This window comes from Diplotaxodon limnothrissa, linkage group LG17, assembly GCF_057381915.1.
Source record: "Diplotaxodon limnothrissa isolate DT_005_m linkage group LG17, D_limnothrissa_male_GT1.1, whole genome shotgun sequence".
Classification (NCBI taxonomy): domain Eukaryota; kingdom Metazoa; phylum Chordata; class Actinopteri; order Cichliformes; family Cichlidae; genus Diplotaxodon; species Diplotaxodon limnothrissa.
The window spans coordinates 34,810,679-34,822,891 of record NC_140612.1 but is presented as its reverse complement, the minus strand read 5'-3'; the positions used below and the strand labels follow the sequence as shown (position 1 = coordinate 34,822,891).

The window sequence follows — 12,213 nt, the reverse complement described above, 5'->3', positions numbered from 1 at the left end:
TCTTTGCTAAACCTTGGTGTAATTTGCTAAAAACAAGGCTTTTACACAGGTTAGACATAGTGCTTTGGAGCATGTGTTACTATGGTAACCATAGGGTTGCATTAGGAAAAAAAATGCCTGCTCTAGAGGCTATAGATAAATACGCCAGATTATAACTGTGAAATTGAATATTTCATGAAGTGAAAAATTCAGGAGATGCTATCAGGTCATCCACAATTCAAATTCTCCATTTTTGCCAAAAAGAAGTGAAATTCAGCAGAAAGAGTCAGGTTGTTGTCATCATTGTTCATGGTGGCGTGTGTGTGACCTGATATCACACACACCAACCACACTGCCCGCTAACACACACCTGTTCATTGCAGCAAAACGAACTATCTGGGATGATCTGGGGGGAAGTTACACCTGACAAAAGCAGAAAAATATGTTGTTAAATGCTCTGGCTGAACAACCTGAACCTTTTGGTGGTGTCAGTGAAAAGTTAACAACATATAACATAGCAACAAAGTGTACTAGAGCCCTAGTATGAGCCTCCATAATGGTGCTTTCCTCTGCAGTAATTAAAAGCAACCCTATAATGCTCGGTCTACATGCTATATTTGCTATATATGTAATGAAAATTTCTGTGAGTGTCTGTGGCTGTGAAACTCTCAACACTAGTGGAACACAACAACAAAGAAAGAAGGCATCAGCATTTGGCTATATCTCAGGAGAGAACAGTAAATTACACTGTTATCATGGTCGAAATCTGCTTGACAATTTCTATTACTGCAGACTTTTGATTGCATTCACAAAAACATTTACTTCATGTGAAAAAAGATGTGTCGTACCAGATCAGGCTACTAGCTAATTGCCACCTATAGTCCCTGGACAGCAGAAAGAATGTTGAAATGCCTATATATGCCTGGGATACTTATTCCATCCTGCTTCATCCTTCAGCTGCTTTCTTTAAGAGTAACTACAGTGGATCATCTGGCTCCATCTCACCCTGTCCCTAGCAGCTTCTTCTGTTACACCAACTCTCTTGATGTCTCCCTTCATTACATCCACGTACCTTCTCTGGGGTCTTTCTCTTTATCGCCTGCCAGACAGCTCCATCAACATCCTTTGTCAAATATATCCACTATCCCCCCACTGCACATGTTAGCCTTGCCTGTATTACTTTGTCTCCAAACCACTTAACCTGAGCCATTTATTTTGTCCAGTACTGTGATATAGTGTGCAATGAACACTTAGTCTCTCTCTTTATGCAGCATGCACACGTGGGTCTTCTGAAGGAGAGATTTCCTGTACCTGCCCTAGGGCTGATGTTGCAATAATCTGAGATCATTTAAAATGCCACAGAAGTAAATATTTGCTTCGAAGCAAAGGGATGTGAAAACAAATTCAACATTGAGCCAAAGTGCATATAAAAAAACACTGCACTGATTATACCAAGACCAGGATTGTTTCTGGATGTGATAATTGTACCTCACTTTGTGCTACTGGACCATTGTTAGTTGTCCAGTTGTAGACTAAATCTATCCATCCATCCATTCGCTTCCGCTTATCCTTTTCAGGGTCGCGGGGGGTGCTGGAGCCTATCCCAGCTGTCATAGGGCGAGAGGCGGGGTACACCCTGGACAGGTCGCCAGTCTGTCGCAGGGCCTGTAGACTAAATCAATTTTGCAATTTGAAAACAAACTTAAGTGTGAACTCTGATAAACTCTATTAAAAGTAGTGACAGAGGGACTGTTTTTTCCTGTCTTTTTTTTTTCTTTATTTGAAGAATACAACAACAAAAATCGTATTCTCTGTTATAGAACATCATATTTTTATATGGTGTGAAAGTAAGGTGCAATCCCTCTCTGACACTTGCTGATGGAATAACATATAACTTATGAAAAATATGCCTACTATTGCCTCAAGTGCAAAATACATTGTTAGTGGTGTCTATGCAACACTCAATATGTGGCAGTGTATCAGTTGTAACAGTTGCTATCGTAATGCAGTGTATCACCACATGGCGGCGCCTCCTGTCTCACGACTGGTGTCACCCCCTTTTTGTTCTTCTTCGCACTCCTCCTGTAATGGATGCTCCCGTGTGTACGCGGACTAGTGTGCTCTTCAGTAATGTGTGGTAGAGGTAGCACTTATTTTTGATATTGTAAATAAATGAGTACTTTTTGGAAAGTCAGAAGCTGTTGCTCATTCGCTATCCACCTGCACACCTCCGCGGCTGGCTTCATCTCCACCGCACGTTACAACTGGCGCCCGAACTTTTTCCCCTTGGACTTCAGACGATTTTTGCATCCCGCCGAGGATTCTTCTCTTCTAGCACGTGAACTGTCTCGGAAATCCCCCAAGTTTTGCGGACGCTCGGACGTTTTCTCCAGCCATGGCCGCAGCCTCAGCTCAGGTGGGACCCGACTAATTTCTGGATACCGCGGTGTGCCGCTGCTCTGCTTGGGAGAAAGAAAAAGAGAGAAGCTGACTCCGCGACGCGAATGGACTCCGTGGATTTGTTATTTGGACGTGCTGTTGGTTTCGTCTTCTAAGGATTAATTCTTCTGTGGAGAGCCTGGACATGAACATTTCTGCTGGCTTTCCATTCCCCTTTCCCTCTGCTGAGACTGACTGTAGCACATGTAAGTGAGAACTTGGCCGACTACAACCGTTGGTGCTGGTCTTCGGCTCAGTATAACGAAACGATTTAAAATTAATCTTTGCATTTTTGTCTTTCTAGTCTGATCTGACTCTTTTACTACTATATCAATAACTACACTGTGCCCTGGAGCGGCTTAATTTTTTTGAAATCACAATGGCACACTGCCCAGACGACTCTGACTCAGACATGGAACTTACCTCGTTACCTATGTGCCAGATAGTTGAAAATGTGACTCCTAGCCTTAGCCAACAAGTGGTGGAGTTAAGAACTGAGGTGAATAAGCTTAGTGATTGTTTACGTGACTCACTGAACATACAGCAGAGTTTACTAAGGCAGTGGGACCAACTCACAATGGGGAGCTCTCCCCCTCCTGCAGTCCCACAGTCTCCTGTTTTCCCAATGGCCACATCGACACCTCATGTTCCTGCGAGAGACAAAACTGAACCCACCAACAGTACCAATCCGTTCCTGCCCAGCAACCCATTTCAACCTACAAATCCTTTTCTCCCATCTCACTCACTTGAGCTCAGCAGCACTTCCAGAGTGATTGCGGCAGCTTTACATCACGCAAAACTGGAGCCTCCTGTGTATGCTGGGGACGGCAAAGTGCAACCTGAGGACTGGTTAAATGCAGTTGGCACATACAAAGCCTCATTGAACCTAACCGATGGGCAATTGCTAAACGAACTGCCACACTTTCTTGCAAAAGAGCCCGGGAAATGGTTCAAGGCATTGAGCTCCCACATCACATCATGGGCTCAATTCTGTCAACTGTTTAAGACAGTTTTTCTGCCCTCCGACAACCAAGAACGCATCCTGAGAGGAATTTTAGATCGTGTTCAGGCTCAGGACGAACCACTCCCAACCTTTGTTGCCCACATGTTGAGTGAGTTTGACAAACTGAAGAGTCCTCCACCTGAAAAAGACAGAATCGACCTAATTAGTAAACATGCTCTTGAAAAATACAGAGTTGCCCTGTATGGCGCTAATGTCACTTCTGTAATGGACCTGCTGCTACGTGCTCATGAGCTTCACTCAGTGCTTGGACCACAAAGACCACAGCCTGCTTTATGTAGCAAAGACAACTATAAGCCTGAACCTTACTGCTTCAAATGCTCTCAGCCAGGGTTCACCACACGCACCTGCCCAAACTGTAACACCCAACCTCATTTGCCACAACGAGCCTCGAACACCGCTAGGCATGGCCCAGTCCAGCCATTGCCGGCACCTGGCCCCTCTGACCCTGGCCATGAAAAGGTGGAATTAAGCAGCACCACATCCCAGCCACAATACAGGCAGTCGGGAAACTACAGGGGGGGGAGGACATTTCACAGAGGCCAACCTTCCCCCAGTTACTAACGGAGCCTCACACGCCCGATTCACTACAGGGTGGACACAGTCTTGGACACTTGGAAGACAATTTTTCACAAGTCCACTGGAATACCCCACTAAGAACGAAAGTGAACTTCAATGCTTCATCTGTGGATGCTTCCCTCTCGGCTGTACGAACAGATCTCATTCAAGTAAATGACTCTCACCCTAGAAACACAAGTGAGTGGAATGGTCCTGCAGTTAACCTTGCCAATAATGCTCCCTGTATCCCTGACGGTGTTATTTGGCTCAATATTGGATTCATGAACAAGAACTTTTACCAGCGTTTTGCAATAATACCAGATTTGTCCTCTCCTTTCATTCTGGGAATGGATTTTATGGCAAGAGCTTCTGTTTCTATTCACATTCCCACTAGAACCGTCTACATTGAGGACATCCCCTGCCCACTCGCAGACGATGAAGAGGACCTTCAAAATGATTACTCACATTCACCTGGAACACTGATGTCTTTGGACTTGGTTCGCTCAGACTTAACAGCCAAACTGTCTGAAGCAAGTCTCTCAGAGAACAACAAGGATGCTTTACTCAATCTGCTCAGCAAGTTTAGCTCCTTGTTTGATGGTCAACTTGGTCGAACGGCTCTCACTGAGCACGCCATAGAGACTGGCAATGCAACACCTGTCAATCTCCCACCCTATCGCACGTCACCTGCTAAGAAACGTGTGATTGAAGAACAAGTACAACAAATGTTGAAGGACAACATCATTGAACCTTCCACAAGCCCTTGGGCAGCTCCTGTAGTCATTGTAAATAGAGCGGCCACGGAACCAAGGTTTTGTGTGGACTTTCGAGGGCTCAACCAAGTTACCCGAAAAGACTCTTATCCCCTGCCTCGTGTAGATGAGTCTTTGGACTTTCTGGCAAGAGGAAAGTTTGTCTCGACATTGGACTTAGCGCGAGGCTATTGGCAGGTTGCTGTAGCAGAGGACTCGAAGCCTAAAACTGCCTTCATCTCTCACTGCGGTCTCTTCCAGTTTCGGGTGCTGCCCTTTGGGCTCTGCAACGCACCTGCAACTTTTCAGAGACTCATGAACTCTGTGCTTTGAAGAAAATATAATCTGATCAAACATTATTCAGCTTTAAATATTGTTCAGCTTTAAAGTTACTGTGCAACTGTGTAATAAAAATGTGTGCTCACGACTTTGGCCTTGAGAGCGATAAGAAGCGATCGCCTCATCCTGCAGGTGGAAGATATCTGCAAGCGAAGAGGCTAGAACACCCAAGGCCGATTTCCTTTTATGGAGTTGTTTTTCTGCTAATGCAGCACTTTCCTCACAACCCCCTCCTGTAAGTTTTAGAGAATATATACCTATCCTCACAGCAAATCTGAGGAATCTCCTGATGTGAGCTGTGTTGAGAGATTGTCTCTGTCTCAATAAAAGTTCACTGATTCCCCATCTGCTGCAGGTGTCCGGTTGTCTTCATTCTCCGCCAGCCTGGTTAAGTCAATTCCTCCTTAACATCTAAAAGAACCTATTTAATGAAGGAAGACGGGTTCACTTTGTGTTTAATATTATTCTATTGCTGTTGTTGTTTTTTTTATATCCTTCAATTGGCGTCACGGAACAGGATCCGCTCCAGGTCAACTGGAACGGATGGGAGGACATCGGCAGTGGTCTGAGTGAACGGAGTTTGGACAAAAGCTGTGTGCACACAAAAACAAGGTAAGCAGACCTTTTATTTCTGCTATATTGAACATTATAAAAATACTTAGTGTCCAAACTCCTAGTAATTCATAACCAAAATTGTCTGGCTTACTTAAGGCTTGTTGAGAATCAGACAAGTGAATAAGAGATAAGTGAATAAGAAATAAGTGAATAAGTGAATAAAGATAAGAGTGAACTGAGGTCTGACCACGGTTGCAGCCGACGGGTTGCTCTCCGGTGTCGGATAAATACCTCAGTGCAGGTCTGGGACCTTGAAAGGGTTTATTAGTAACGCCTTTCTAAACAAATTAAAAGGTTAAAGGCCTTGAGAATATTTTTTAGTAATATTCTCTAAACTACAGAAGGGTTAGGAAGGCCCAGAGGACTTTATTAGAAAAGATCCTCTAAAACTTAAAAAGGAGAAGTACTGGTTGGAGTCCAAAGGAGGGGTCCCTTTGATCAATAGGAGAAAACGGATCTCTTCTTAAAACCCCGATGATTTTAGTGTTTTAAATGTTTTGATGTTCTGTTTGATATTGGACACACATAAATACACGCTGAATGCTTGCTGTGGAACACTGGGCAGGACAGTTTGGTTCTCCGTTGTTCACAGATTACACAATTAAAGGAACTAGGTTCCTCTTTTGGTTAAAATAATACACCACACATAGAATTTTTTTTTTTTTTTTTACACATTTATTACATACATAAGGAGGGTAATGAGTGACTGCAGGTAATGTATGAAGTGTGAATGAGACGTGTGAACAAGGTGACAACCAACTAGCACCCCTATCAGGAAGCTCTAGGCAAGGTTACCCGCCAGACTCCGGTTTGGTAGAAGCTTGGTAACACCTGAAGGGATATTTCAGTGCTGACTCACCTTTAAAGCAGCGCCCCAGCTGTTAGTGCCTAACAGAGGCAGAAACCCAGCTGGCCCAAATTCTCCTTTAAAATCAATAAAAGAACACTCCTCCATTGACAGTAAAATGGATGGAGAATTAGATCGAGAAACTAATGATGATGGTTGGGGTCCCGGTGTTATTCTTAGCACATTGGGAGAACAATTAACATGTGTTGAGACAGTCATCAACTCCACACACCAGCCTAAAGAAGCAAAAAAGCAGAAAGAGTCATTGAGGAAAACAGCTGAAAGGTTAATGAAAGAAAAGGGAAAGGATGAGGGGAGTAGTGGTAACTGGGGAATAATTTGGCAGAATAAGGCTATGCAGGCAAAAGAGAAAGAGGAAGAAGCCAACTCAGCAGCAGCAGGTGCAGGTGTGATGAGCGGGGTGAGACACAGAAAGGAAGCAGATAAGCACGCAGGCCGCAAAGCTAAATTTAATCACTGGGTGTGTTTATGGGAAACTGCAAAACCACACATGAAGAAAAATAGGTCTCAGCCACCTCCCTATTCTGCCTCAACTCCTCCCTCAGCAGGCATATATCCGGTACTTAATATCTCTGGTGGAATAATGACTATTGGAGAAGAACCGCCCGTAGCTCCAACTCCCATAGATACCAAGCATTTTTGCCCAGGAAGCTCCTCTCTGTCGGCGACACCCTCAGCTAGTAGTAGAGCCCCCTCTTCCATGTCCCATTGTTTTGGAACCGGATCTGAGGGCCTAACTGACCCATTTGCGAGCGCACCATTTGCGGTTCGAATGAACAGACAGGAACCCACTGAACAACAATTAACTGATCTAGAAGCAGCATTACGCAGCTGCTTAAATGAACATAGGTCAGTGGTCCAGGTGAATAATCGTGTTGCGTCAGCCCCTCTTTCCCGGTCCAACCCCTTTGCCAGCACTCCTGTCGCTGTTAAGGGAGATCTGACCGCTACTGCAAAAACTGAGCCTGGCACTTCACCAAATGTCACAGTTACCATGTCTTTGGTGGGCCGTCAGGATCCGGAAACACAGATGAGTTTAGCCCACGTTTTTGCTGACACTGCTACCCCACCAGGCGGGGGAAAAACTGAGGATACTGATGATGAACTCAGCGACCTTAACAATACACCCCTCTCTACCTCTCCCAGTTTAGGATATCAGACTAGATCTAAGGGCCCTGTGCCTCAGCCTCCAGGCATGTTTCCCCTGGTCCAGACTAAAGCGCAACGTACACCAGTGTATCAACCTTATTCATTCGGAGATGTCCAGGCCCTAGTGGACAAACTCCCTGACATAATGGAGGGAGGGAATGCCTGGTTGGCTGGTTTGGATAAATACACAGCTGGACAGGACCTCGCACTGGGAGATTTTAGAGCTATTATAACTAGGTGCACATCCCGATCTCAGGCAGCGGACCTGGAACAAAATGCGGGTACTACCATGCATGAGAACGAGGTGCCACTAATGCAGGCTTTGAGGTTTATTGGACCGGCCCTGCGCAAACAATTCCCACCCAAAAATCAAGGCACCTTACAGAAATTTAAATGGGAGGGAAAGCAAAATCCCACCCATTATCTAAATCAGGCTGTTGAAGACTGGGTGAACCATACAGGTCATCACCCCAGTAGGACTTGTTCACAGAGCATGTGGTTTAGAAGGGCGGTGCTGAGGGGCATTCCGGAGTCAGTAAGCCAGAAAATGGAGGATAATCCTGATTTGCAGGACTGTGACTTTGCAATCTGGAAGAAACATTTGATTTTTAATCTTAACAAAGTGCAGATTAAGTCTGATGATAAAGCGGAGAGCGTCGAAGATTTACAGTTGCAACTGTTGAAGGTTCAGCTGCAGAAAGCTAAAAACGACCTGGGTGGAAAAGGTGACAAGCCTAAAAAGCAGCTTGTGGCCGCTGCGGCTCCCCCTCCTGGTCCAGTTGCCCCTGATTTGTATCCGAACCCATGGCCAACTGATCCACAGCCCCCCCAGTATGGTGCTTATCACTCCCCGGCCCCTTATGGGCAGAGAGGTTCCCCATTTGGAGGAAACAGAGGTGGTTTCAGGGGAAGGGGTCAGATGGGAGGTGGTAGGGGAGGCCAGATGTATGTTTGTTTCCGGTGTGGACAACCTGGACACTGGGCTAAAGCGTGCCCTTTGAACCCGGCTGCTGGAAGAGGCAGGGGAGCCCGTGGTGGGCCCTATCAGCATCCTGGCCACAGAGGTGGACCTCGTGGTGCTTTAGTTGAAGTGCCCCCGGCCCCACAGATGCCTGTGATGGGGTGGGAGTACTACGAGGGTGGTCCCCAGCTATAGGACACCCCACAGACTGCCCAGGACGGTGAAGGGACAACGGCGGACCCTATGCTGTCCATAACTGTAGATAAAAGGAGAAGCAGCTTTTTAGTGGACACTGGAGCTACGTACTCCACCATTAAGGATGTTGCTCGTGAAAGACTTACTGACAGAGTGACTACAGTGGTGGGCATATCTGGGGAACCTAAAACTCTGCCTTACACCGTGCCCCTCCCCACAACGGTTGGAGATCAGACTTTGTTACACAGCTATGTGTGTTCAAAACAGGCTCCTGTGAATTTACTGGGAAGAGACTTGTTGATTAAATTAGGAGCCACAATACTCTGCTCTTCACAAGGCCTAACTGTGACTCTCCCTACTGGGGTTGTGCTTCCCTGTTCTAATGGGCCAGAGGGAGGTGGTCAGTTTCTACTGCAACCCTCCTCCTGTTTGGCGGACTCTGCTGACATCTACTGGGCATTATTGGAAGTTGAAACACCTGCTGAACCAGGAGTTTGTACTGCTTTTCAGCAATGGCGGCCGTGGCTCTCACTCCTACATCCTTATGTCCCTCCCCCTGACCCACCTCATGTTACACTGTTTTATGACAGGCATGACACCACCTGGTACCAGCACATGTTCCAAGAGCAGTGTGAGGGGCGGGCTTGGTCTCTGAACATGTCGTGCATTTTTGCGGCACCGGAGGGAGTGGCAGCAGCGGTTACTTTTACAACAGATCAATTACAGTGGTACATGATGTCTGATGAGGCAGCTCCCCATGTGTCACTGGCCTTACATCCTGGACACCAGGCTAAGGAGCTGGGTGGAATGGTTAAACGTTCCCTTGCGGCCACTGACTGGACACCTACAAAACTCCCACAGGTTTTGTTTTCTCCATCTACCAAGACATACCAAATTTTAAATGATTGCTTTAATTCCTCAACACTGCAACATAGAGTGGTCAGCGGGTCACATGGCAGAGAACACACAGACCACTGTGATGCTGCGCCTTTACTCGACTCTCTTCCAGATTGTTTGTGGTCCCATGGACCCACAGATGTAGGTTTAGTTGATGTGGAGCCAGTCTCTTTTCAACTGTCATCTGCTACCCCTTTGTGGCAGCCTCAGTACCCACACAGACCGGAGGCTGAGGCTGGGATTGCAGAAACAATTTCTGGTTTGGTCACTGCCGGTGTCTTGGAGCCCTCCTGCTCTAAGTGGAACACGCCCATCCTACCCGTTGAGAAAAAAGGCACGGGGAAGTTCAGAATGGCACATGATTTGAGAAGGATTAATGCCTTACTTGGCACTCCTACTTTGCCTGTGCCTAATCCTTATGTTGCCTTGACCAACCTCCCACCATCTCATGCCTGGTTCACCTGCATTGACTTGGCTAATGCCTTTTTCTGCCTCCCACTTCGTGAGTCACTGCGTGACATTTTCTCATTTACATTTAGAGGCCGACAATGGCGTTACACTCGCTTACCACAGGGATTTGCCCTCTCCCCAGGACTGTTTAATCAGTGTTTGAAAGAACTTTTACAAACCAGCCCACTACCATCTGACTGTATGTTAATACAATATGTGGATGACCTTTTGCTGTCTGCCCCCACGGCTGACATCTGTTTGGAGGCCACCAGAGTGGTACTTCACCACCTGGCCAACACAGGTTTTAAAGTGAGCAAAAACAAACTACAGATTGCAAGAAAACAGGTTTCTTTTCTAGGCCGCATGGTCTCACAGTCCGGTATTTCCTTGTCCCCAGAACACAGGAACTCCATTTTGCACCATCCAAAACCTCTAACTGTAAAAGACATGTTGTCATTTTTAGGCCTGACTGGTTACAGCAGGACCTATGTCCCAGACTATGTTGGCCTTACTTCCCCTTTGCGCGCTTTGGTAAATGAACAAGGCATGAGAAACCTCTCTGCTCCCCTCTCATGGACTACAGAAACAGAACAGGCGTTTATAAAGTTAAAACAACAGCTTTCTGTCGCCTCTGACCTTGCTGTACCAGATTATGCTTTGCCTTTTCATCTTGATGTTTCTGGAACTGGAACCCATATCAATGGTATCCTGTTCCAGAAAAAAGGGGGAGAGAGAAAAGTGTTGACATATGTAAGCGTAATGCTTGACAACACTGAAAAACGCCACCCACCGTGCACACAACACGTTTCTGGACTTGCAAAAATCATTCAGAAAACAGCACACATAGTGATGAACCACCCACTAAAAATTTTGACATCACACAGTGTGGTGGCCTACGTCTCCTCACAGGCCTTCACACTCACTTCACTCAGGCAGAGACGCCTCAGTACCATTTTGGAAGCACCACACATCACCTACTCACATGAAGGCATAAACATGGCTGATCACATGGGATCGGGGGAACCACATATGTGTGAAGAGGTTGTGCAGGTACAGGAGAAAATCAGGCCAGATTTGCAGGCAGAACCTCTAATGGATGCAGAAAAAGATTGGTTCACAGATGGATGTTGTTTCAGAACTGAAAGTGGAATGTTGAAGGCTGCATGGGCAATAGTGGAACAGACAGACATGAGATGGAAAACAGTGAAAGCAGAGCAGTTGACAGGACAACAGTCTGCACAGAGAGCTGAACTGAGAGCGGTGATTGAAGCCTTAAGGATGGGAAAGGGACAGAAAGTGAATATATACAGTGATTCAGCTTATGCTGTGGGAGCAGTGCATGTGGAGCTCAAGCAGTGGCTAAGAGCTGGTTTTTTGACAGCCAGCGGAAAGCCTATTAAACATGAGATAGAAATGAGGGAATTAGCGGAAGCACTGTTGTTACCTGTTAAGGTGGCAGTGGTAAAATGCAAAGGACACAGTGCCGGATTGGATTTAGTGGCATTAGGTAACAAACAGGCCGACTTAGTAGCTAAGCAGACAGCTGGTTACTTACCCTCCCTGATTATGGTAATGGACCCAGAAGCCACACCCCCTCCAGAAAGACCACCCATACAACTAGGCCTAGCCACAATCAGAGAGTTACAGGACAAAGCCAGCCCCCAGGAAAAATCATTATGGGTAACAAGAGGGGCCACAAACACAGATGTTTGGCGTGGCCCAGATGGAAGGCCCATTCTACCGCCAGGGGTCAGACAGACAGCAATGGAAGAGGCACATGGAGTGGGGCATGTGGGACCTGCACAAATGATGAGGAACTTAGCCGCCTGGTGGCACCCTTATCTAAAAGACATGACAAAATACATGGTTAAAACCTGTAAGGAGTGCAACCAATTTGGAATCAAGCCCGCCTTCAAGCCAATAGCAGGGTACTTCCCCATCCCACTTTGCCCAGGGAAAGAAATAATCATTGATTACACAGACATGGTGG

At 46.3% G+C, this 12,213-nt stretch overlaps 2 protein-coding genes across 2 annotated transcripts; both read left to right on the top strand.

Moving 5' to 3' along the window:
• The first annotated feature begins 2,485 nt into the window (after nucleotides 1-2,485).
• Nucleotides 2,486-4,150, top strand: LOC146615331 (uncharacterized). Its single transcript, XM_085375950.1, has one exon. The coding sequence runs from the start codon at nucleotides 2,798-2,800 to the stop codon at nucleotides 4,001-4,003; it is 1,206 nt and encodes a 401-aa protein (XP_085232076.1). The 5' UTR covers nucleotides 2,486-2,797; the 3' UTR covers nucleotides 4,004-4,150.
• Nucleotides 4,151-6,371: 2,221 nt separating this feature from the next.
• LOC146615330 (uncharacterized) lies at nucleotides 6,372-8,921 on the top strand. Its single transcript, XM_085375848.1, has one exon. It carries the CDS (start codon nucleotides 6,669-6,671, stop codon nucleotides 8,874-8,876), a length of 2,208 nt encoding a protein of 735 aa, XP_085231974.1. The 5' UTR covers nucleotides 6,372-6,668; the 3' UTR covers nucleotides 8,877-8,921.
• Nucleotides 8,922-12,213: the final 3,292 nt, after the last annotated feature.